Genomic DNA, 26,372 nt, shown 5'->3' on the forward strand with positions numbered 1-26,372 from the left:
TAATCCTTAGAGCTCCGTAGCCCTGCACCATTTTACAGTCTCAGCCAGTGGTATGCAAGAGTCCTGGTGTCCCCACATCCTGCCGACACTTGGTTTCTGCAGCTTTTGTTTTAATAGCCATCATGATTTGGCGTTTCTTTTTTATTGGTGTTATGAATCTTTGTTATTTTATTTATTTTTTTTTAATTTTTTTTTTTTCAACGTTTTTTATTTTATTTTTGGGACAGAGAGAGACAGAGCATGAACGGGGGAGGGGCAGAGAGAGAGGGAGACACAGAATCGGAAACAGGCTCCAGGCTCCGAGCCATCAGCCCAGAGCCTGACGCGGGGCTCGAACTCACGGACCGCGAGATCGTGACCTGGCTGAAGTCGGACGCTTAACCGACTGCGCCACCCAGGCGCCCCGAATCTTTGTTATTTTAAAATTCAGGTGTTATTAAGCCTAATATTTCAACTCTCTAAGTACCAGACGCCCTTTGTGTTTGTTTTTCTTTTTTTTTGAGAGAGAGAGTGAGCCGGTGGTGGGGTCGGGGGGCAGAGGGAGAGAGAGAATTCCAAGCAGGCTCCGTGCCCAGCACAGAGCCCGACCTTTGCAGGCTTCGATCCCATGACCCTGAGATCATGACCTGAGCCAAAATCAAGAGTCGGACATTTAACCGACTGAGCCACCCAGGCGCCCCACCAGAAACCCTTCCTTTGTAAGCCAATGTCAGAATTGTTTTGCTTAAGAGTAAAATTTTAAGTGTGGCACATTTTGGTTAAGAGGTTGCAGATGGGAGTTGCAGTGAGGAAGAGCGTGGAGCAAGGCGCTTCGTCTACGTGATGTGTACGCGAAAGCTGTACACGAAAGCGTATCGTGTTCTTGCACGCCATCTGACTTGCCGCCAAATGTGAATATTATTTGATTAAACTATTTTTAGCTTCAAAAATGAAGTCTTCTGATTTTAAGCTATGGACTCCTTCATTTTCTTAGTGAATCTTTTTTTTTTTTTTTTTTTTTTTTTTAATGTTTGTTTATTTTTGAGAGAGTGCAAGCAGGAGAGGGGCAGAGAAAGAGGGAGACACAGAATCGGAAGCAGGCTCCAGGCTCCAAGCTGTCAGCACAGAGCCCGACGCAGGGCTTGGACTCACGAGACGTGAGTTCATGACCTGAGCCGAAGCCGGACGCTTAACCGACTGAACCACCCAGGCGTCCCTCTTAGTAAATCTTAATTAAAGGAGAGATAGTGTGTTTTGCTTTATACTCTGGTTTTTCCGGAAATTTTTAAATTATTCTAAGCAGTACAGTGTATGAAACTACATGTAGTGTTTTTAGCACACTATCTAAAGACCACACTTACTGATAGATACAAGTCCATAAGGTATTTCCTTTCAGAGATCTGTTGTTGCTACTAAAGAGACTGTTCTTTGAAAATGACCTAAGTAGGGGCGCCTGGGTGGCTCAGTCAGTTGAGCGTCCGGCTTCAGCTCAGGTCATGATCTCGTGGTCTGTGAGTTCGAGCCCCGTGTCGGGCTCTGTGCTGACAGCTCGGAGCCTGGAGCCTGCTGCGGATTCTGTGTCTCCCTCTCCCTCTGCCCCTCCCCTGCTTGTGCTCTGTCTCTCTCTGTCTTTCAAAAATGAAGAAACGTAAAAAAAAAAAAATTTGAAAATGACCTAAGTAAATTTGTCTCTTATCTTCCTAGAGTGCGTCAGTTTATAGAAATGGTGAATGGTACAGATAGTGAAGTACGATGTCTGGGAGGCCGGAGTCCAAAATCTCAGGACAGTTACCCTGTCAGCCCTCGACCTTTCAGTAGCCCGAGCATGAGCCCCAGTCACGGATCAAGCATCCACAGCTTAGCACCAGGCAAAGGAAGCAGCGCACATTTTTCTGGTGAGACTCAGTCTTACGACGTTACTTTGAAGTGTTTGCCCTTCTCTGTAGTTTTGAACCAAAATGAGAATTTTTTGAAACATGGACGTTTCCACATAGCTGTTTTGCACATGCACATACTTGACCTCAGCGCTGTTCTGGAAGGAAAATTGTAAGTGGATCGGACTCGTGTGGTTTTAGTACCAGAAGGTGACTTGAAGCAGAGCTGTTTCTGAGAATGGATTATTAGCAGATCTTCGTAAGCCAAAGTCGACATTCGAGCTGTCTCTAGAAAGTAAATCAGTAGCTATTTGGTAAAGGTAAAAGGTAACCCGTGTGTTCTGATCCCACATAAACGTGAAGGCGGTGCCGTGGCCGTGGCGGCTTCGGCCACCGATCCCCACGCTACCTGGGCCGGCCGCTTTCTCTTTCTTTCCCCGCCGGGCCTCTGCTCTGCCCGCTTCATTTTCTCGTGTCCCTCTCTGGGCTCACCGGTCATAGTCTCTCAGGCTTTTGGTGTTCCAGGAACTAAAATTCTCTCCTTTCCTGCCTTCGAGGACGTCACTTCTACAGGTTTATGTCCAGCCTTCCTTAGTCTTCCTCTGCTGGTCTCTCTCATTCTGTTCTTCCCAACGCGTTCTCTCTCCTCTGTACATTTAACCTTCTAAAGCAAAAGTCACATCCTCTTTCCTTTCATAGAGTAACACCTTTGCTCTTCCTCAGTCAGCACGCACCTTTCTACATTACCCCCTCTCGGTTTATTTACATCACCATCCTGTGCAGTGCGTGTGATTCCCACGTTTGTACCCTTCGCCACCTCCCCTCTTGAATTTCATACATTCACTCAGGCCCAGACGACTTCTTGGCCTCAGTGTATTTGTGCGTTAAATGGGAGCGATGAGAACACAGCCCTCATGGGGGAGCTTGGGGGATTAAATCAGATCCATAATTAAGCCTTCAGTAAATGTTAGAGGAGATGATAATTACAGCCCACAATTAATATCCGTCTGTCCTTTCAAAGAAGTTATGTTTCCTGTTTAAGCAGTGCACGGACTCTGCCACGTTATAAAAGTTTTAAGTGCAAGATCAGAATATGGGCATATAGTCGTTACAACTGACCAGTAAGTTGGTGTTTGTTTCTGTTTTCATGCCTCTTTTTCTTGTTTTTCCCCAGGTTTTGAAAGTTGTAGTAATGGTGTGATCTCAAATAAAGCACATCAATCCTATTGCCATAGTAAACACCAGTCATCCAACTTGAATGTACCAGAACTGAACAGTATAAACATGTCACGATCACAGCAAGTTAATAACTTCACCAGGTGTGTGATCTCCCTAGCTTTTACATTACTATAAGCAGCCTAATTATTAGCGTCGTCATTTTTAATCATTTGGAGAACTTGAATTAGATCGTCCATAGGGGGTCTGGGCGCTCCCAGGTCCTCAGAGAACAAAAGGGTGAGGAGTGAGTCCCAAACTCTCCGGTCTCCTGGGGGCCGGCAGCCTCTTCTCCTCTGCTCCTTCGTCGTGCTCCGCATCACCTTTTCCCTCTGCTGGGCTGTAAGCATACACACCGGACTCCTTGCCTCTGGGCTTCCTGTGGGCAACGGCCTGTACACGTGGTCACGTAATGCTGTGCCTGTATTTCCAGGTTAAGTCCCAGTCATTCATTTACTCTCTGGAAGGAACGTATGGTATGTTTACAACCGTCTTTTTCTCTCTGTGTGGGTTTTTTGGTGTAGATGTGCATCAGGTTTTCTGAATTCCAGGTAACTAACTTGACAAAGACTCTTTTTTGAAAGCCTGACTTTAGGGGGCGGGGCTTGCTTGTAGCAGCAGAGGGACCTTCGGCCATTTAGTAAGCATACCATGAGCCCAGTGCTGAGGACCTGTCGGATGTCAGACATTCTGCGGGGCCTGGTCTCCGGCTTCAGAGAGCTGGGAGAGAAGAGGTGTGTGTGTCACCGTCCTGTCACATATATTCGGGTTGAATATTCACGAACCTCGAGGTTCACGAAATGTAATCGTTTGAATACGAGTTCTTATGAAATCAGCCTGCCCAGATCATCCAGCATCTGAATTCACTTTGGTTCAGGACTAGTGGCATGATAAAAAAATAATACACATGAAAAATGATGTGTAGATTTTATCAACTTGAGGTTGGTTTGTTTGGTCTTACAACATGAATTGTTTGGTCACACCCCATCTGGGGGGGAATAACGTTCATCAGTGCAAAACTTTCTCACTGAAGGAGAGAGGATGGGATCTGACTTTTGACGTGGGAAATAGGATTCTGGAGAAAGGCGTATGTGTGAGAATCAGTATTGCGAATCAGGAGGGTAACGAGAGTATCAGGATGATCTATCCCAAGCGCCAGCCTGCCAAAGTAATGGCGTGTGGTGTATACAGGTCATAATGGCGGTCCACAGAAGTGGTAGGAGAAGAGTAGTAAAAAACGCCGTCTTGTACGGAGGAGGTTCGGGTTGTCTTTCACGGTAGAAATGACATAGTGGAAAGTAGGTTAGAGGACTGTGTCGTGCTGAAAATTCTGTCTGGAATATGGGTGTGTGCGTGCGTATGTGCTTTATATATAGCACGTTAGCACTTTGTTCTTGGTAGAGGCTTCTGCCATTGTTTGTGGCAGGACCGGGGGCAGTTCGGGCAGTTTGTGGGTTTTTCTCTGAAATACCTCCTCATGGCAAGGAAGTTGCTAAAGAGACCTGTTGTTACCTGCGTTCAGGGAAGCAAGCTCACCGGAAGGGTTTGGCGACAGCATCTTCTGTGTGCCGTACGGACGAAGAAAGTGAGCTTGTGAAGTGCCCGGAACCGTTACACGGTAGCAGTTCCTTTGTAGTTGCTGAAGGCTTTCCTTACAGCCCTATTGCGAAGTAGCGAGGGTGGTACTAACTATTAAAACATTGTACAGATGGAGAGCCAAAACCAGAAAAGTAAGCGATATTTTGTTGTTGTCAACAATACACGTCAATAAGTCGTGGCTAGTAAGTTGCAGAACAGTGACTGCGTCCCAGGATTCCTGACTTCCAGTCGTGTGCTTTTTCTATTATACAGCACCCCCCTCCCCTGCTGCCCCATCTGCAACACTGCTCCCTCCGCCCTCCCTCCTCCCCTCCTCTCAGCCGGCTGTAAAACTGAGTTCACTTGTCATTCCCAGGATGATTTCCTTGTGACATCCCCACCAAAGGTGGTGGCTCCCTCCCAGTGGGTCCTCTGTTGGCCCCTGGAGGGCGGAGGCCGTCTCATTGTAACCTTAGCCCGCAACACACAGTGTGGGCTCAGAGGCTCTTAAGTGTGTGTTGAATGAAAGGATCCCTCCCAAATACCGAATTGAATTGTCAAAAAAAAAAGAAAGAAACAAGTGTTAGTATATTAAGATCACTAAGAGCTACGATCTCAACAATTTCCATTACATTAAACATTATTTTTTAAAGTTTGATTTTTCTTCTCGTTGTCAAAGCTCATCAAGAAACAGTCGGCGAGCTTTTCTGCCTGATGGAGTCATCCTGGGGCCCTTGCCCCCTTCTTCCCAGATCTGTGTCTTTTTGCCTTACACGTCTCACCGATGGAGGCAATGCTCTCACACGCACACAGTTAAACTCACGCACTGACCCCGAGGTGCTACCAGCGGTTACCTCTGGTGGTGTGTGTGCAGAACGCGTTTTGCTTGTCTGCGTTCGGTGTTGTTTTTTTCCTACGAATGAATATAGGTTGCTTTTTTAATGAGAAAAGTGCATTTTCATTTAAATATTTCCTACACTGTCATCACGCGTTCCTTCTGGGCCGTATAATCCCTGCCTGGATCGTCACTGGAGAAGTCTTCAAGAGGAGGCGTTTGTCGTTCGTAGAGCGGGCGCACGCGCCCACAAGTTCAGTGTGTCCAGACACAGTTACTGGCACGGGGCTGTTCTTCAGTAGATGTGACCTGAGGGAAAATGAGGAGCAACCTAAATACCCAAAATCACATTTTTAAAATGAGGATTTAGCAGTGCTTTTTAGATTCTGTAGCCAGCGAGAAAGCCTGTGAGAGAAGAATCGCGGTGGGGGCTGGCCGGGGTGTGAGAGGGCGAGCCAGAGTGGTCTTCCAGATCACCGTTCACCTTGGTGGGAGGCTGTGTTTCTGAGTGGTGAGGACAGATGCCACCCCGTCCGGGCCACTTAAAGAAAACCTCGTCCTAGAAGGGATGAAGATGAGGGCACGAGAAAGGTGAAGTGGGATCGGGGAATGGTTTATTTCGACGGGGTAGTCTTCCCCTTTTTTGCCCTGGCTGCTCGAAATGCGTGCGGCGTGAGGCTGGGGCACCCGGGGGCAAGAGCTGATGAACACAGAGCCAAGCGCGGATCTGACCTGGAAACACGGTGAGACGTATGTGAAAAGGATTGTGTCCATACGGATATAGAGTCAGGAAACCGCTGCATTTTTAGGACGTACGCTGTTTTCCTCCTTCCAGGAGTACGACTTTGTTGCGAGTCGGCTACCTACTGGCTCTGAAGACATTCAGGATAGAACCAAATACCTTGTTTTTGCAGACTGCTGTTGCCCTATGAAGTCAGTCTATGAGGAGGCTAGGAGTAGGAATTGATTTTAAACTACGCTGCGAGGATGTGATTTCTAAAGTTAGGTGTTTCTTCTTTATTTCCAGTAATGATGTGGATATGGAGACAGAGCACTACTCCAATGGGGTTGGAGAGACTTCATCCAACGGCTTCCTAAATGGTAGCTCTAAACATGACCACGAAATGGAAGACTGTGACACCGAAATGGGTCTGCAGTGATATTTCTTACGTTTTTAATAAAAAATGGTGACTACAAGGTTATGCTTTTACTTGTATTGATTCACAGCTGATGAGCACAAATCACGTTTAGCGATGTATGTGCCATTGGATTTGACAAGAGCACATATCCCGTAAACTGCTTCGTGAGCGCGGGCTGCTGCAGGGCGCGGTGCTTTCCAGTGCCTTCTGAAGTTAAGTTCCAGCCGCTTTTCTGTGCCGGACTGTCTTCGGCTCAACTTGGTGCTGGCGTTGATGCAGCCGTACTCTTCCTAGCGTTAACTGTCTTTTAGGACGCTTGGGGTTGGGGAAGTGAACGTTTTTACACTGGCCTCAGTATAGCCAGTGAAGGCCAAATGGGTACAGCTGATTTTATAAATTCGAATCAATTCACATTTAATGTGAATATTTGTGACTATGAATAGTTCAGTGCCTGGCACATAGTAGGTGCTTCAGTATGACCCCCCCCCTTCCCTCTCCCTCCCCCAGGCCCCCCCAAAATTATGTGGCTGAAAGGTACATTAGCACGCACAGTTTTGTTTTGTTGGCAACTTGCATAGTAAATTGTACCATAATGTTAGACCATCAGCAAACTTTCCCATCGATTGGAGAATGAGAATGATTGGAGCTTCAAAATTCTTTTTTGCCTGAATTCGATGGCAACATTAGATTTCTGAGTATTTGGGAGTTAAAGGGTCCTTATTGAGGACTGTTGTTGAGGATTATGTGTTCAATGTAAAATCCATTTTTCCAGCAAGGGGTATAGTTGAGAAGGCCAGCCTAGTTTTCTTCTATCAGATACCAGCACCCTCAACATTCAGAGTATAATCAGAGCATGGTGATTGAGAGTTCCGGAGCCAGATGACCTGGATTTGAATTCTGCAACTGCCATTTACAAGCTACTTAAAAGCACAGGTCAAGTTACTTAAGAGCACAGTGCCTCAGTTTCTTCATCTGTAAAATGGGTGTGGTGATAATAGCAACCGCCTCCTAGGCCACTGTGAAGCTTAAATGGGCTAATTTGTGAAAAGCTAGTAGGCACAAAGGAAGTGCTTAGTGGATGTCAAGGATCGTCATCGTTAGTAATTTATATGTTATTAGGGATTCATACAGTTACGTTATTGATCAGCGGTTATTGTCAACCAAGATATATGCTAAACAATTATTTTCTCAAAGTGTGTAATTAATCCTGCGATTCCCTGGTGTCTTCTGTGTTTTTATTGGAGTCATTTAGCTTTTCACCTGGAGGAGTCCTTTTTTTCCATCTCTGCTCTGTGTCAGTCAGAGTGGCTGGAGTGGCAGTGCTGTTGTCTCCTTAATGCTGCTTAATGTAGTTTTAGAGAATTGTGCTTAACTTCTTCTACACTTTTCCCTGATATACCAGGGGCATCCTAAATGGAGACGATTTCGACGGACTTTGACCTGCGTGCTGGAGAGTAGAGCCTAGATTCTTGAGACCTAGATAAAGTATACCTTTTAGCTGCAATGTTTCCTATTAAGTGAGAAAGAAAACCGCATATTTAAATAAACTATTAGGTAGTAATTACTAAATGAAACGTACAAAATGTTGTAAGCAACTGATGTTCATTTCTCCCTGGCACTCCATTTAATAAGAAAGTAAAATACTCGTTTGTTTTGCTTACAGAAGTTGATTCGAGTCAGTTAAGACGCCAGTTGTGTGGAGGAAGTCAAGCCGCCATAGAAAGAATGATTCACTTTGGAAGAGAGCTACAAGCCATGAGTGAACAGCTGAGGAGAGAATGTGGCAAGAACACAGCAAATAAAAAAATGTTGAAGGTAGATTTGTTTTTCCTTGAAAAATTATTGATGTGTCAGAGGAACTAAAATTTAATTTTGTAAAGCACTGAGCACTAGGAATTCTTGTTGGACTTCAGGTAAAAAGGATGGATTCAGGGCACCTGGGTGGCTCAGTTAAGCACTCGACTCTTTATCTCAGCTCAGCTCTTGGTCTCAGGGTCGTGAGTTCAAGCCCCGCGTCGGACTCTGTGCTGGGCATGAAGGCTACTTAAAAAAATAAATCAATAAAGGTAGGGATTCAGTCCCAGTTCTGCCGCCTGTCAGCGTTTTATGCCCTTTGTCGACTTACTGTAATTTTCTTAGCTGTAAAATTGGCAGACTTATTAGGAGACATGCGAGTTTGCTGATAAAACTATAAATTTGCGATATTTTTATTTCCATAAACGTTGCTCAGGGCTGCAGCAGATTGAACGTGTACTACGTGGCTTTCATTTTGACAGTGATTGCCGAGGCACTTTCACAACCCCAGATAGATAAAATACGTTTTTAGATCTCTTCTGGATTGATGCGCATGATAGATGGTAAGATGGCTAGGACTTCAGCAGTTTAGTACGGTGGTCACAAGTTTGCGTGTCAGTTGCGGATGGAGTTTTTCCCTCCCTTAAGTCGCCGTTGCTGTTAGTTGTAGAGATGTTAAGACTCCAAGAGGGTTTTTTTTCGTACTTACGTAAGTCCCAACAGCCCTGTAAGTCTATGACATGTTAACCTAGCTGTTGCATTTTTTTTTGTAATCCTGCATCAGCTTGGGCTCAAAGGTGATTCGTTAGCAGCATTTTCTCCTGCATGTTTAAAAGGAGAGACACGTGTGCTGTGGCCCTGAGACCGATGCTGGGGTGCAGTGGCAGGAGCAAGGCTTCTGCCAGCCCTTCCTGACCCAAACTGAGCCTCAGCGCCACAGTCAGCACCACCTAGCAGCACCAAACGCGGCCTAAAAGCAGCCAAAACTCAAACAGCTACCTGCACCGGAACCTCCGTACGGTGCCTGTGTAGACAGAACACCACCTGCTCAGCCTAGGATGGTGGGTGAAGGAGCCACCCACGTACATCGCCAGTTACGGCGTGCGGTCTTGTAGCGTCGGGGGCTGCGACGGGAGCAGCGGTGTATTTGCTCTACGCGGTACTTCACCCGCTGGATCGCACAACTGCGGTTTCTGGTGGCGACCCTGAGCTATCCAAAAAAAAAAAAAAAAAAAGTAGTTAATTATGATTTTTATGCTAAATAAAATTGGTGGAATATGTAATTTAAACAGTTTTTCATTTAAAATGTCAAATCGCTTGGTGGGACCACAAACTGGTGCAGCCACTGTGAAAACGGTTTGGAGATCTCCCAAAAAATTAAAAATAGAATTACCATATGATTCAGTAATTCCACTCCTGGGTATTTACCCAAAGAATATGAAAACAGTAATTCTAAAAGATCCATGCACCCCTGTGTTTATAGCAGCAGCATTGTCTACAACAGCCAAATTAGGGAAGCAGCCCAAGTGTCCACCGACCGGTGAATGGATAAAGAAGTGGGAGAGAGAGAGAGAGAGAGAGAGAGAGAGACACACACACACACACACACACACACACACACACACACACACGAATGTTACTCAGCCATAAAAAAGAACGAAATCTTGGCATTTGTGACAAGATGGATGGAGTTCGTATTCTGCTAAGTGAAATAAGTTGGAGAAAGACAAATACCACACGATTTCACACATATGTGGAATTTAAGAAATAAAGAAAACTGACCAGAAAAAGACTCTTAACTCTAGAGAACACACACTGCTGGTTGCCAGAGGGGAGGGGGCTGGGGAATGGGTGAAACAGGTGATGGGGATCAAGGAGCGCACTTGTGAGGAGCACTGGGTAATGTGTAGAATTGTTGAATCACCATATTGTGCACCTGAAACTATTCTAATGCCATGTGTTAATTATACTGAAGTTTAAAAAAAACAACAATAGGGGCGCCTGGGTGGCTCAGTCGGTTAAGCGTCTGACTTCAGCTCGGGTCACGATCTCGCAGTCCGTGAGTTCGAGCCCCGCGTCGGGCTCTGGGCTGATGGCTCGGAGCCTGGAGCCTGCTTCCGATTCTGTGTCTCCCTCTCTCTCTGCCCCTCCCCCGTTCATGCTCTGTCTCTCTCTGTCTCAAAAATAAATAAACGTTAAAAAAAAAAAAACAATAAATTAAAGCCAGACACTGATATATTAGGAATATGGCTGCCCACGTTTGCCCTATAAGGTGAAGAATTCCTTGAGGTCAGACTAGGTCTTTACCTAACTCCTCCCCCTTTAAATATATCCAGTGCGCATGGCACCTCGCTATTCATGAATGTTTATTAAGAGTTTTGTTTATATGGGTTCTGTTTATTGATATTTACCATACTAGAAATTAAAACAAATGATTAATCTCCTGACCAATAATCCTGGATCCGTTGAATATTTTTACGAAAAATAACTTCCAGAAACATTCGAAGAATGGCATCGCTTTACATTTGCCAGGCTTAATGGAGGGGAAGTTGGATTCTCGTCCCTACCTGTGCACTCGATGTGCTGTGCTGTCACTGTAACCGGCCCCGTGGCCCCTGGAAACCCCGCTGTGTGGCCGGGAGGGAATGAGAGTGAGGGTGAGGCGAGAGAGGGTTTTCTCAGTTTTATTACGAAAACAGTGTTGACGTTCCGGGACCTCCTGCAAGGATCTTAGATTGAACCCAGTGTTTCTGGACTGTACTTTGAGAACTGCTGTTTTAGGGGATATTTGGGGATACGGAATGTTTCTAAGAATTCATGTGCTTTTTTACGCTAGGTCATCTTGACTGTTTTCTTGTTAAAACTTTATGCTAATTGTGCATGATGAAGGAATGTGATTTATGTAGTGCCTTTCAGAATGTAAGATTTCACTTAATCAGCTTACTGTCTTTGATGCTGATGTGCATAAGCTGAGAAAATGGCATTGATGTGGCCTCTTCTCAAAGATAGTCCTTGATTATATATTGAATTATGTGAAGATGTAATTCATCTTCCTCATCTAAAGAGTGTGGATGGCTTTGATTTTGCACTTCTGACTTCTAAGCACATGCCAACTACTACTTTAAGAGACTTTCTTAATATTCTGAACTCCTTCCTTCCCATTCCCCAAACTTATCTTGATCCACGTGGGGACAAGATGACTGACTGATCCAAGTTACAAGTCCCCGAAGAACAGCTGGAGGGTTTGAGGACAACATGAAGAGGTGGTTTTTTTTGTCATCGTTGAGAAGGTTTAGAAATTATCCCCTTTCATTTTTCATTTCAGGGCACGTGTGATTGTAGTGGGTAATTTTTATCTTTAATTTTGTGTGGATCCGCGTAAGCATCTGAATCACACAGGCATCTGTAGAGAGAAAGATTCCTTTAAATGTGAAGCTAAGAGTTCCCTAAATGCTTTCCTGTATTCTGCTTCCCAGGGTCCTGGGAAGCAGGCCTCGTGCAGAGCCTGGGGTGGCCCGTGTGCGGTACAAATGGGTGGGAGGGGCAGGGCGTCCTGCAGCGCCCGTTTGCCTTGACCTTTCCCAGTTCTCTGTCTTCCTTTCCTCTTCTCCTGTTCTCTGTTCCTCGCCTCCCTACGCCTGCCAGTGGCTTGTCAGACAGCTACCTGAGTTTGTTCCGGAGCTGCATCCTGAGGCTCTGGCAGGAGGGACCGTGGAGTCACACATATGAAGGAGCAGCCCCGGCTGGCAATTGAAGCCAAAACAGAACCACTTAAGACCAGCCCTGTTTAGAAACTGCTGCAGATTTTAAGCCAACTACAAGTACAGTTTGAGAATCCTACCTGAATGATGTCACGTTTGCCTCAGAAGTTATTCCCACTGAGATCTGTTTTTTTTAAGTGAAAAGTAACCCACGATCCCACGCCTCAGAGTTTTAGTTTTGTGCCTTAAATCCCCCGTGTGTATATTTCACGTAGTAAGTATACCATTTTGTGGTGTTGTCATTGTCCTAAAAATGTGCTCCCAGTTTCTGTGCATTAGTTCTTTTTTTTTTTTTTTAAATATTTTTTAACATTAATTTATTATTGAGAGACAGAGACAGAGCATGAGCATGGGAGGGGCAGAGAGAGGAGGAGACACAGAATCTGAAGCAGGATCCAGGCTCTGAGCTTTCAGCACAGAGCCCGACACGGGGCTCGAACTCACAAACTGCGAGATCATGACCTGACCTGAAGTCGGACGCTCAACCGACTGAGCCACCCAGGCGCCCCGCATTAGTTCTTTTTAAATGGCTACACGCTACTCTCTTGAGTTGCTGTGTCAGTTCATTTAAGCGTTGCTTTATTCAATTTTTTGCTTTTATTCAGATGCTTTAGTGAATGCCTTTATACATGCGTCTTTGTTCCTTAAAATTACAACACGGGATAGAGTCCTGGAAAGAGAATGATTGAGTCAAAGCTTGGGATTATTGTGGCTTTTCCTATATATTGCTATACTGTTTTCCAGAAACCTTCCCCCAGCTTACAGCAGTAGTAAAGGAAAGTGCCGGACGTACTCCTGTGTTAGTCTGCTTTAGTGACTTCAAGCTCAGACCTTAAAATCGCTTGTTTGCATTTCTTTGGTCACCACCATCAATTAGGTGTTACTGCAGGATTTAAAACATTAATGTCGCTGCCCTGATTTCACTCCCTTTGAAAAGGAAAAGTTGGAGATATTCAGGGAACCTGGTGGCATAAGCCTTTTTTTTTCTTCTTCTTCTTCTTTTAAGGTTTTATTAGTTTTCTTGCTTATAGCTTCACCTGACTTCCAAGCCTGTTCTATTGTGCTGCGGTGGGATCCTGCTGGAGTCAAGTCTTACCCACATCAGTCCTCCATTTAAAACTCCATTGTCGTATTGGAAAAAAAAAAAATTTAAGCCTTTGGGGACATTTTAGGATCTAACCCCCCTTACCTCTGGCTCCGTCCGTGCCTTTCTTTCTCTCAGCCTGTTTCCACGTACTTTGGGTCTCTCTGGGACTGTGACACGTGACACAAAATACTGCATGTTCATAAGCAGTACCCTGTCCATTGTTCATTTACATGTCTGACTTCGCCGTAAGACCGCGTGGGTTCTTGGCACAATGACTAGGTCCTGGTGATTGCTCTCTGTGTCCTCAGGGTCTGGCAGCTGTGTGCAATAATACTCCATTGTTTTGAAAATATTGGAGCTAAATTTTAGCCTTTCTTCATCTTGATATTTAGATTGGCAGTTAAAAGAAGCTGCATCTTACTAAAAGAGGTTCTGTACTAACTGTGTGCCCTTAAGCTCTCACTGCCTCAGTTTGCTTCTCTGTAAGATGGGCATAACAGTATCCGTCTCCTAAGGTTATTGTGAGGATAAAATGAGATTCTCCACGTTAGGGCTCGAAACATTGCTTCACCCGGTATTAGTGCACGATAAATAACTACCATCATTATCTTTTTTTTTCCATGAGGTTTTGGTGAAATACTAGAAGAAGGTGTTAACAGAAGAACGGTCTGCCTTGAGATCTGGGACCGCAACCTTTCTCGTTTTTGGTTGCGTGTCCAGACGTATAGACCCAAGAGGACAGTTTTGTGCTTAGAGGTTGTTAGGTGCCAGTTGTTCCTTGAACGCTTCTTCGGTGTACTTCAGCTAACTTTCTGTGGCACGGGGATGGTACCTCACTGGGTGGCTGTGGGGTCAGTTAAGTCTTGAGCGAAGATCAGTGACTAGAGTTAGCTTCCCAGGTTACAGGACGTTAATACTCTTTCCATCAGTAAATTCGGATGGCGGGGGTGGGGGAGCCAGGAAATAGAACGGAGTGGCTCTGTGCGATGCACTGGAAGAAGCAGGTCCTGTGATGGGCGGGTGTGTGAAGCTGCTTCCCTGTTCCCAGCGTCTGTGAGTAGCTGCAGGGGACTCAAAATAGTGTAAGAAAGAAATTTTCCTTTCAGAGACCTTTCATTATAAAAACTGGGGCGAGCCGTCTACCACCCATGAAATATTCAGCAGCGGAAGGAAGACCGTGGACGAGCCGCACGCGTTTTCTTTGAGAGGCACGTGTATTCCCCGCCCGGTAGCCCCAGGCCGCGCGGCTCCGGCTGTGTGGACGGCCCTCCCCCGGGCTCCCCGGTGTGCAGGCCGCGTGGGGTGAGAAAGGGCCAGAGCACAGCTGACCGGCAAGCCCGGGCCTCCGCGGCCGCTCTGAGCAGCGGTGAGTTGAGCGGAGGAACGTCCGGGCGGCTGGACCTGGGACCCTTTCCTTCAGAAAGTCCAGTCTCCCACGTGTCCGTAATCCTCATTTTGAAAGTGGCCCTGACCGAATTCGTTGACGCTTTCCTAAGCACTGTCCTACGTAGGCCTTCTGAACCGGGAAGGCGTCCTGTCATTCGCCTCTCTCGGGAACACCGCCCCGGATTAGGGCCTTGACTTTGGGCAGGAGAGGACGACCTCCTGTACTGAGAGGTTAGAACGAACGGACGCTGCCAGTGTCCTGGAGCGGCTAGTGCTTACTGACTGAGAGTCACTGACTGAGAAGACCGCGTGTCCGTCCCTTTCGGAAGGGTGGCTCGAGGATGGTTGGAACTACCGAATGTTCCTGAAGGGCAGCCAGTTTACCTTGTTGGTCCCGAGTTTGAGAAAATGACATCCAGGGAGATGGAGCTCGTCCCCACATCTGTTTAAGAAAATAAATAGGCTCTGTCCTTTTAATGTCAGATTCATACCAGTGGTGATAAATTATAGAGCATCTGAATGTTTTTGTCTTCCTCTTTAATTAGCCCGTTCCACCAGAATTTAATTTTGCCGTTGTGTATGTGTTGTAGGGATGGGGGAAGATTCAGATTCGGATTGGCTGTTTACAGTAAAGAAGAAGGAAGACCCATTAGGCTTTGTTGTATCATCTTGTTAAAAAAATATATATAGCCTCATAATCATTGGGGTAAATGGGTTTGAGTGTTACCGTAGTCTTGTGCCGGAAAGCTGTGTTGTGTATTTTACTTGTCTCTCAACTTTGTAGCCGTGGGGAGGACGGTAGCTGAAGCGTTTGAATGAAAAACCAAACTGCTGTGTTTTCAACAGGACGCATTCAGTTTACTCGCTTACTCGGATCCTTGGAACAGCCCGGTTGGAAATCAGCTTGACCCAATTCAGAGAGAACCTGTGTGCTCAGCCCTTAACAGTGCAATACTAGGTGAGTGAAGCGTCACTTCAGCCAGAGTGTCTGCATATTTGAGACGGGATTCGTATTTTGGTAAAATCTTAATGTAGAAACCATTTCTACGTTTTAAAAAAGGTAAAATTATTTCAAAATATAGAAACCTTCCCCTCCACCATCTCAATTCCAAAATTAAATGGATTCAAACAGAATAATACAAAAAAAACCACAACGGTATATTGAGATCATACCCCGGGAAGTCTGGAAAATGCAAGTCTTTGCGTGCATGTCGTGTAAGCGTTTTGGGGCTGAGCCGCACATACCGCAGCTTCCGCTGTGCTTGAGATGGACACGAGGGACTTCCGGGTGACGTGTGACTGCCCTGCCAGCACCAGCCCTTGGAGCAGCACCGTATTTGCATGAAAGTTCAGCATATTCAGCCGTATCATGCCCTTACCAGGTAAAAAGCGAGGGGGGGGAAGAGAGCAGCAGTTTCGGTAGTGAGACGTCGCTAGAGGGGAGCACGGAGGGAGACCGGTTTGCCGTTCCCCTGGTCGGTTGCTGTCCCTGTAAGCAACTCACTACAGAGTATGCTTACAGGACTCATGTCCCGAACAAATACTTTTTCTGTGAATGCTGTAACATTCCGTGCATTTATATATAAACCGTACAGGGTGGTTTACGTGAAACTATGATCTTCTCTCGGAGATTCTTTTCAAAAGTAACTTAAAGAAGAGTGGCTTTTGACCTGACTTTACAGGCTAAATCCGCAGGTAAAATGAGGCTCCCACTCCTGCTCGGCCCTGTTAGGGAGCTTCTAGCAACACGTTTCACACCATTTCAGGTGCGTGAGAGCATTGCCACAAAGAGCAGGGAGACCTGCAGCGGGCCAGGGACCGTATGGCTAGAATGTGAAGGGAGCAAGTGTTCCTACATGAGCCTTATCTGCTCTTACAAAGTTCATTACAGTTGACGCTCGAACCGAGTGGGGGTTGGGACACCAACCCCCCAGCACAAAAATTTGCGTGTAACTTTTGACTCCCCTAAAACTTAACCGCTGCTGGCGGGAAGCCCTGCCAAGAACAGGAGCCCTTGATAGACACTGATCTGGTATGTGACGCGTGTTGTGTTCTGGATTCTTACAATAAAGCTGGAGGTGAAGAAAACCCGAAGGGAAGAGCCGTCTACATCCCTGTACCGTATCAAAAACCGCAGCTGGAAGCGGGTCTGTGTAGTTCAAACTGGTGTTTCTCAGGGGTGAACTGTGAATTCTTTGTGTTAACAGTGGTGGGGGGGGGGGGTTTGCAATAACGGTAAGAAAAAAAAAAGCGTCTTTGGTGGGGTTTCTATAAATTTAGAATTTGTATATAATAAATCACGTGAATTTTCTCTGGTTAACGTGTCGTATTCTCTGGTTATATGAAATCCACTTAGCTCTATTGGTAAAAACAACTCAGTAGTAATGCTGAGATTGTAGGGCAAATTGTGGTTTACTGTAATGGTCTTTTTGAAATTACAGCCTTCATATTTAAGGATCAGATTCGTGAAGAATTTTTGAAGTAACCAGTTTTTTTAGAATAGTTTTTTATGTCGAGTTCTTTAAGGTAATTCAGTGATTAAATATGAAATTTTGTAGGGCCATTAAAGATCTGTGTACTCTCACTGTGCTGCCTAGTAGATAGGTTCAGCTGTACCTAGTACTTAAATTTATAGTCATAGGATTCCTGCAAAATTAATGACGGCTTATTAATATAAATCGCTGTAGATGAATATGTGGATATTTATAAATACCATGCTATTTTATGTAGTACCATCTGTAATTAGTGCTTAAAGTTGTTACATATTAATTGTATGTTAGTTCTTGTCAGTTGCAGATCCAGAAAGAATTTAAAGATGCTTATAACCACATGCCTCCTGATGCTTGTCTTCCAGCAAGGTTACTTCCCTGTGAACCATCAGACATTTTTGAAAAAAAAAAGCTTCCTTTTCCATTTTTTATTCCTTTTCATGTTGATTTTGTGTAAAACTTAAATTGTTCTGGACTCAAGACAGAACTATAAAGTCCATCCTGGTTAGAGCTGGCAAAAACTTTATCACATCAAAGTTTAGCTAAACAGTGTCTCACCGAAGAATAGCCAGGACTTTATTAATCCTAACCCACAGACCACTTTTCAAACCATGCTTTCTCACTGATGTGTGTACCTTTTCTTGCAGATTTCCATTCTTCAATTCTTGATCCTATTTTGTGTTCTTTTGTACCTTTAAATCCTGTATTTGCTTCCTTTATGTTTTGGTGCCATTCCTTATGGAACTTTCTCCCACCCCATTGTAACCTTGGAATCAAAAGTAGAATTAAATTGGGGCACCTGGTGGCTCAGTCGTTTGAGCGTCCAACTCCTTGATTTCAGCTCAGCTCATGATCCCAGGGTCGAGGGGTCGTGCCCTGTGTCGCGCTCTGGGCTGAGCGTGGCGCCTGCTTCAGATCCTCTCTCTCTGCCTCTGCCCCTCCCCCACTCACGTGCATGCTCTCTCCCTATGAAATAACAAAAACAGGATAGTATGGAGTGTGGCCTTACCTGCCAGTAATGGTCTTTGCCCTTCGTTGTCCACTATGCCTAGAAAGGACTGAGGAGTGATTTTATTAATTGGGAATCTAATCAGCTTGAAACTTGGACTTCTCCACCCAGGGAGAGATCACTAGGAACTTGGCCAGTTTCACCAGTAGCTCATTTTTTCATTTCTGGCACAGAACTTGAAGTCTTGCAGACTTCTGGTATGTAGGACACGGAGAACAAATTTATCGGCCATTTAAAACGTATTTTATCTACCAACTGTAAGTCAACTCCCTCCAACGTTGTAGGGTGGTTTTGCTTTTGTCTTGCCTCACGGCCACCGTCACCATTTGCTCCCTAGAAGCCCAAACAACATTCACCAATATGCCTTGGAGACAATTAGCCTCTGGTGGGTTCTATCCCCAGAAGGGGAGGCGTTTATCGGTGAAACTTTTACTTTAAGCCTGAGGCCTTTTCCTGTTAGGTCAAGTGACTTAAGTCGAAGAGAAATACTAAATAGTCCTTACTCCCCACTGTAAATATCAGGTAAGACCGGACCTCTTTCCCATCATAGTTAACGTGGAAGGTTTTAAGTGTCGAATTCTGCAAGAATTTTCCTTCAGAGTCGAATACTCAGTACCCATAGCACCTAGTCCGAGCAGCAGGGCCAAAGACGTTAATGACTGGCTTAGAAATGACCGATGCTAGTGAGGTAATTAAGAACAGTATAGGCAGGGGTAAGTTTTCGAGTAATGCAGTATTTTCCCCGTTGAGAAGTTTTTGGGAAATGTCTTGCTAATTGCTGTTTCCGTTTTTAATCATTTTTCCTCAGAAACCCACAATCTGCCAAAGCAACCTCCACTCGCCCTAGCAATGGGCCAGGCCACACAATGTCTAGGACTGATGGCTCGGTCAGGAATCGGATCCTGTGCGTTTGCCACAGTGGAAGACTACCTACACTAGCTATGCATTTAAGGAGCTCACGTGTACATTGTGGCATATAGTCAACCTGGAAGGAGACCAGCTCTGCTGATTTGAAATTTAGATTTTTTAATTATGTACTGGGGACAGGTTTTTGTCGCTTTACATTGCTTCCTAGTTTACAGCATGATGCAAATGATTTTCTAACTTGGTGTTAGGAGAAATTATTTTCCATCTTTAACCTCTTAGTTGTCTAAGAGTTCAATATTACTGAATTTCAGACGTTCAAATTGATCATCACAAATCCTTTAAAACAATTACCTAAAAGAAACCAAAAAATCCTGCCGCCTTTGTTTGGGGGAGAGGGGGGAAGGAAACGGAACCAGTTGTGTTTGTGTTAGCATGTGGGTGATGTAAACTTCGATTTGGGAGATGCTCCGACCCCCGCTCCCATATAAGCATTCAATCAGTGTAACTTGCAAAACGCATAAACATCCGACAGTTTGAATTTATAGTGTTGATGGAAGAAATCATTTTTAATGTGTACTGTAAAACTTGAAATACTCAGGAGCTGAGTGAATATGTTTGTTGCTACTTACAATCCCGACCTGTTAGTCCCAGTAGTTTTGTTTTAACATGGTCTTTTTCAACTTTGTTTCCTGTTTAACTACAGACGACTTCTGTTGTAGACTCACAAGTTTAACTGTTGTATTATAACAGTATTACATGTCAACAGTGTGGTTATGACCTTTATTTATATAAAAACCAAATATTTAGTCAATTTACCGTGTCTTAATTTAATCTTTGTACACCTTCCATTTTTAAGTGCTTAAATGAGTACTATATTGCAATAAAAATGTAGTGATATAATTAACCAGCCATTAAAAATTTACTATTACAGATACTAGAGTGTCAATTGAATTTATATATTAGGTGCCCGCACACTTCTAATACAGAATTAGAGCGATTCTCTAAATCTGAGTTCTACAACGCAAGACTGCCTTCAGCTTACTGGCCGCCCTAGAGTAGGGTCAGACCTGATGCTGTGGGTGCTGCCGCAAGAAAACAGGCAGTTCAGCTCCTGTTTCTGTAACTACAGGAGGAACGATGGCACGGGGCCTGCCACCAAAGCACACCCGCCCAACCCGGTTAAAAGTAACACTCAACCAAGATCACCAAATCCTCTGGCTAATGAACTCTGCACGGAGGCTTCCATCTTCCTCAAGACGAAATACTTACTGCACTGAGATACTGAGCTTTCAGCTACTTCCTTCCCGTCCCATAGCCTGGGAAACAAATGCCCCTCAGAGCACCAAAACCTCTGCGAGACCAAGGCAGCTGAGAGCTGCAGCTGGAAACGCCCCAGGGCCCACTTCTCTCGCCCTGCTGTGCACCCCACACCGCAGGTGGAAGACGAGCTTTCAATTAAATGCGCAAACGCTCATAAAAAAGGGAAACCAACTACGAGGCAGGACTGTCCTGAAGGATGAGAGGTGATGGGGTGCTTCCCCCAACAGACCTACGAGTTTTGCAGTAACCCTTCAAAACTCTTTATAAATCATTTATTAGGTCTTTTTTAAGAGCATTTTCTAAACCAAATAACTGAGTCCTATACATACAAGTTCTCATCCTTCATTTACTTCATTTACTTCACTTCTTAGAAGTTTTCATCTTTCTGACCATCCACCGTCTTTTAAACCTCTTGGCATTTTGTTTTTTCTGAGTTCCTAGAATAGAAAATTTTATGCAGTAAGAATATTGGATACGAAATTCGCAAGAAACAATTCTATGAATATAAACACTAATCAAATTGTACAGTAGATATACCACGCCGATCTATGTTTTAGAAGCAACTTCAAGATATTAATACAGAAGCCATTATAAGGAAAAAATGGATATCTCACGATTATTTAAGTATTTACTACCTCCTTAAAAGAAAGTGTGCGATATATAAAAAGTTGAGGGAGCGGAGCTGGATCTTACCCCAAGCATTATTCAGAAACTGGGCTGCAGCCTTTTTCACTGGTAACCTCTTATTTTCAAGAGACAGGAACTTATTTACTAGAAAAGAGAATGATCTATCACTTCTTTGTTTAATTTGCAGTAAAAAGAGAGAGAGACGGTCTGTAAAGAAATTACCAGTAGTTCTGTTGGTTCCTGGACCATACAAAGAATTCTGTATAAAGGCTTTTGCTGCTTGCTGTCTTGAATCTCTCAGATCTTGATCTTTTAGCCTTAGAGCCAAGTAGCTTTTATTCTGGCTGGTGACAAACACAAAAGGTCAAAATGAGCAAATCTGATAACATGCTGAGTTTGAAAATAAAAAGTGTTTTGTTAGCTATTTAAAAAAGTGAAAAGAGGGGCGCCTGGGTGGCGCAGTCGGTTAAGCGTCCGACTTCAGCCAGGTCATGATCTCGCGGTCCGTGAGTTCGAGCCCCGCGTCAGGCTCTGGGCTGATGGCTCGGAGCCTGGAGCCTGTTTCCGATTCTGTGTCTCCCTCTCTCTCTGCCCCTCCCCCGTTCATGCTCTGTCTCTCTCTGTCCCAAAAATAAATAAAAAATGTTGAAAAAAAAAAAAATTAAAAAAAAAAAAAAAAGTGAAAAGGGGCGCCTGGGTGGCTCAGTTGGTTAAGCGTCTGGCTTTGGCTCGGGTCATGATCTCACAGCTCATGAGTTCGAGCCCCACGTAGGGCTCTGTGCTGACGGCTCAGAGCCTGGAGTCTGCTTCGGATGCTGTGTCTCCCTCTCTCTCTTCCCCTAACCCACTCACATTCTGTCTCTGTCTCTCTCAAAAATAAACAAACATTAAAAAAAAATTTTTTTTAAAAAACACAAAATCCTAATTTTCTGTATGTGCAGATCGTGAATAAAATGACATCACTGGGCTATTTTACTACATACAAATAGACTAACGTTTCCATTTTAGGAGGCAGAGGTCTGATTTTTATGTAAATATCAGAACTGGTTTTCCCATAGCGGAGGTAATCTGAAACTACTATAATGAAACTATTTCCCCCCACAAGCCAATACTCTCTCTCAGGTCAGCTTTACATTCTCTGAAAAGAAGAAAGACCCTCCTTACCCGACAGACTGTACTTTTTGTACTTTAGCTTTCTTGGAATCACTTCCTTTGTCACAGTCTTCATTTTCCTTCTGCAGATTCGCTAAAAAATTGAGTTTATATATGTAAAACAAAGCAGGGACATTTACTGGACTGTACTTTAAATCTAGTACCAATCTGGGTGCAATCCTTATTTGTAAGGAATAGAGACAACGGGCCAAGCTACGCTTGGCCAGGCCTATTCCCACACTCTCTCGGGGCCAAACATTTGGCTGCAAATATCTGCAAATGTACCTGACACTTACAAGAGAAGTTATTGAAATGAGAATAGTTCATACCTTCTTTCAACTTTCCTGATGATTTCTTGATGCTAAGGAAGAACAATAAAAACACTGATTGGTAAGGCAGATAGCAAAGATGACTCCACTGGTTAACACAATTTCATCTGCTTTTACGAAGATCTCCCCTTTTCATTACCACCATCCTCGGTTTTTACTCAGGATCGTTAATCAGTTTTGGAAAGCAAAAGTCCCTCCCCAGGGCACTGCTACCAATTCCCAAACTAGTAATACGCTAGGGAGGGAGTATCTTCTCAGAAGTGAAGATCTCAAAGCGTATGAGCAAACTTCAGCAGAAGCAGATCGCTGTGGTTAACAGTAAAGTGAAAGACTTCAGGAAAAACGAGTTCTGTAATACAGTATTCAAAATACAAAGTGAAAAGGTGGGAAGACCGCCTCGTTTTACTTGGAGGAATCACAAAGGGTTAATCCAGCAGTTCAGACAGAAAGACAAGGATGGAGACCAGGACTAGCCTGGAAGAGTAGTGGTCTAACGAGAGACCAATGTGAACTGACAAAACACAACAGGAGACTGCCATATGGAAACACCAGCACAGGGGAAAAGCTACACTAAGGAGGCAGCGAGGACATCTGAGCTTGGTTTTTAAGGAGGAAAGGGGAATGTGCCCCAGGTAACAACTGTTGGTAAGTTTACTGGTAGTGTTTACAGAACTTGAATAGCTCTCTGGAAAAGGCTTTTACTGAAAATTTTGAGAACCGCTGGCCTAGGCAAGAAATACAGGACTAGGGGTGTCTGGGTGGTGTCCACTAAGTGAGCGGCTCAGGTCATGATCCCACGGTCGTGGGATTGAGTCCCAGGTCGAGCTCCTGAGATTCTCTCTCTCCCTCTCCTTCCCCTCCCCTGTCTGCACGCTCTCTTAATAAATATTAAAAAAAGAAAAAACTACAGGACTAAACTTCTGAACTTAACAAAGCAGTCAGGAGAGGCCAGGAGAATATTAAAAAATTGCCGAATATCTAGCAGTCTAAATTTATTAAGGTTTGATTTCAAGGGCTAGAGGAGGACGAGAACTACTGCACGGGCCTTTACACATTCGGCACAGGGCACAGCTGCTAAATGAGAGGAATGAAACCGAAGCCGGGGAGCAGCCAAGGCAAGCACGGGACGAGAGGAGCCTCAGAGCCTGCGGATGTGCCTGCTACTCCACTAGCTGATACAGTTCAAGACATCATTTTACTCACCACCGTCTCCCCTGCCCTTAGTACAATGACAGGAGCACAACCGTCCCCTGACTGAACACACTGGAATCAGTAACTCGGAGGCTAGAGTTTGCTGTGGGAATGAACACAAAGTGGTGGGGCACCTGGGTGGTGCCTCCGACTTCGGCTCAGGTCACGATCTCGCGGTCCGTGGGTTCGAGCCCCGCCTCGGGCTCTGTGCTGACCGCTCCGAGCCTGCTTCGGATTCTGCGCCTCCCTCTCTCTCTCTGCCCCTCCCCCGCTTGCTCTCTCAAAAATAAACATCCAAATTTTTTTTAAAAAGTGGCAAAAGACTGAAAAGTGGAGTTAATTCCCTCCACCTTTCCCACCAAATCCAACCACCTGCTGTGTAGCTTTCTGTCTTATTCTCTTTATTATTATGTGGATTCAAACAAACGTGTGTACCCGTATAGCATCCAAAGACAGGTGTCTAAGCAAGGCGTATATAACAGGATCTATTACTTACTTAGTCTGTCCGGCTGTAGTTAACTTCTCTAGAATGTTATCCGGAAGGAGTTTCCTTTTCTTAGATTAAAACATTTAAAAATTAATCAGAGGTGAGATACATGACACACCCTGGGCTGCTTCTCAAGTTTCTGGCTCTAAGGACACAGCTTTACACCCAGAGCAAGAAATGAATCAGGCTGAACCCTCCCTGCCCCTGCGATCCCTACGCTGTGGAAGCAGTGGGCCCAGGAAGCTCAGAACCTGTAACACATTCTTGGGAAGACTGAGCGAAGACTGGGAAGGCTGGCCCCTGTATTCCACCCCAGAGGCCACTGTTCTGCCATGAGCGCAGTCAAGTCACGTCCCTCTGAGCGGGCTCTCTGTGGCCAATCTGCCAAACGTCAGACAGCAAAGCAAAGATACTCCAGGTACAGCCTTTACTTTGCAAAGTACCTCAACAACCCAATTTCGGGTAAAGAAACGACCTCCGAGAGACTAAACGACCAGGCTCGTCACGGTGAGCTGGTACAAGGGGGAGAACACCATGATCTCAAACTCCCGCCTCTTCCCACTCCCATTTTCAATCGGTGGACAGCAAAGAGCACGAGCGCCTTGGCTTTCGCCGCTGTCCCCAGAAATCTCAGCGACTCTCCCTGCCAAACATGGGAATTCTGCCCCGGCCGGGGTGGCTTTGAAACGGAGACGCCTCCCCAGCCTCTAACCTTTTGTTCGATGAACAGCTCCTCGCGTCGCTTCCTCTTCTCCTTCAGGAGCGTTTTGTCCCTGAGAGAAAGAGTGACAAGTCAGTGCGGGGCGACACGCGCGGACCGGGGGGGGGGGGGGGGGGGGGCGGTTTCTCCCTGCCGGCTGCGGGCTCCGAACCTGCGCACCGACTCCCGAACCCGCCGCTCCTCCTCTCGTGCTTCCGCCTGGGCGCTGGCGAAAGTCAGCTCCTCCGGGGCCTCGTCGTCAAACTCGTCGTCCCCTTCCTCGTCGTCTTCCTCCAGCGGCTCCGCGGCCGCGCCGCTGCTGGGCTGCCCGAGCAACAGGCCGTGCTCCGCCTCCTCTTCCTCCTCCTCGGAGGCGGGCTGGCCCTCGTCCACCATCGCCGACGCCGGGACGCGGGACGCGCGAGGCCGCAGCTGCACCATGGCCCACACAGCGCCCGGCCGTCCGGCCTCTGACCCGGAAGCAACGCGCAAGCGCCGCGTGACGCAAAGAAAGAGCGACGCGAGTTAGGCCGCCCCCTGCGGGTGCAGATGCGAAGACGGCCGCGCGCCAGCAGAGGCGCAGGCGCAGAACGAGGAAGGGCGTGGCCTAAAGAGAGCCGGCCGTGTTTGTTTCCTCTCTGTATGTAGGATGTTTTCCTCGCCTGGGATCCCACCTGGATTCCTCTCCGCCCCGCAGCAGTGGCTCGCGCGCCGGCTGCGAGAGCGGGCAGGGATGGGGCTCGTTTCCAGGACGGGAAGAGCCATCGTGAGACGTCCTCCGCTGGGAGGCTGGCAGCAGGATTGGCTGGCTCCCCCCACCTCCGGTCCAGTGGCCAGTTATGCCAGCCAGTGCCCAGAAACCTGTGACCGCAAGCCCCGGCGGCCCTACCTACCACGGGGATCCGCTTGGTCCTGTTAATCTGAAAAAATAAAACTGCCGGTTGTTTTACCAGCGAAAAATGGGTTTATTCAGGAATCGTAGACAGTTGCAACCCCGTGGCAAACAGGCTGCAGGCAAAACCACAGCAAGTACCCCTAAAGCGTGGATCGCTCTTTTTATAAAGGAAAGGGAACCTTTGGGTGGGGCTGTTACAAACTAAAAGGCCATTGGAGTAAACTGGGAGTTCAAACTACAGTGGCTTCTCATTGGGCGAGTTGTCACGCTGTCATTGGCTGGGCTGTTGCTGGGGGAAGAGGAAAGCCTTTCTCCCTCCTGTGGGCGTTAATAAAGCAGTATACACCTGCCAGGTCCACTGTTGGATTTGCAAGTAAGGGCAAGTGGTAGAGCGTGAGACCGCCCTTGCCCAACTTCCCGGCTCCATTTTAGTGAAGTTTCTCTTTATTAATTTTCACAGTCTAATTAATCAGTATTTGTAGAGTCAGCTCCCTTCACTCCCTGCACCCCAAAGAAGTGGCATTTCCGAGGGAAGAACTGTAGCAATAGGACCTCGATGCCTTCCAGTCCTTCTGTCGCCGACAGGAACAAGTTGACAGATGCAGGTTTCAATCAATCCTCAGCATCGAACATGTGCTTGGCAACCTCGGCCGCCAGG

General features: G+C 45.9%; 2 protein-coding genes across 2 annotated transcripts in view; one reads left to right on the forward strand and one right to left on the reverse strand.

The window, feature by feature from the left end:
- Nucleotides 1-19,947, forward strand: part of RANBP9 (RAN binding protein 9) — a 92,444-nt gene extending 72,497 nt beyond the window's left edge. The window contains exons 9-14 of the mRNA XM_058732958.1: nt 1,684-1,874; nt 3,028-3,172; nt 6,509-6,630; nt 8,284-8,435; nt 15,495-15,606; nt 18,955-19,947. Of these exons, the coding sequence (XP_058588941.1) occupies nt 1,684-1,874; nt 3,028-3,172; nt 6,509-6,630; nt 8,284-8,435; nt 15,495-15,606; nt 18,955-19,085 (853 nt within the window). The 3' untranslated portion in view covers nt 19,086-19,947. The remainder of the gene's footprint in view (nt 1-1,683; nt 1,875-3,027; nt 3,173-6,508; nt 6,631-8,283; nt 8,436-15,494; nt 15,607-18,954) is intronic.
- Nucleotides 19,948-20,588: 641 nt separating this feature from the next.
- NOL7 (nucleolar protein 7) lies at nt 20,589-25,617 on the reverse strand. The gene is made up of 8 exons (XM_058732969.1): nt 24,992-25,617; nt 24,832-24,892; nt 24,129-24,187; nt 22,442-22,473; nt 22,125-22,206; nt 21,183-21,304; nt 21,027-21,104; nt 20,589-20,770 (listed from the first exon to the last, which is right to left on the reverse strand). Exons 1-8 carry the CDS (start codon nt 25,258-25,260, stop codon nt 20,694-20,696), a joined length of 780 nt encoding a protein of 259 aa, XP_058588952.1. The 5' UTR covers nt 25,261-25,617; the 3' UTR covers nt 20,589-20,693.
- Between the last annotated feature and the right edge of the window lie 755 nt (nt 25,618-26,372).

The sequence above is a fragment of the Neofelis nebulosa genome, chromosome 6 (assembly GCF_028018385.1).
Source record: "Neofelis nebulosa isolate mNeoNeb1 chromosome 6, mNeoNeb1.pri, whole genome shotgun sequence".
Classification (NCBI taxonomy): Eukaryota; Metazoa; Chordata; class Mammalia; order Carnivora; family Felidae; genus Neofelis; species Neofelis nebulosa.

Coding starts and splice junctions, on each gene's coding strand:
- NOL7 (XM_058732969.1), bottom strand. CDS start 25,260: ATGGTGCAGCTGCGGCCTCGCGCGTCCCGCGTCCCGGCGTCGGCGATG. Junction 24,893..24,991: donor GTTCGGGAGTCGGTGCGCAG/GTTCGGAGCCCG, acceptor TCTTTCTCTCAG/GGACAAAACGCTCCTGAAGG. Junction 20,771..21,026: donor GTTTCTGAATAATGCTTGGG/GTAAGATCCAGC, acceptor TTTCTATTCTAG/GAACTCAGAAAAAACAAAAT.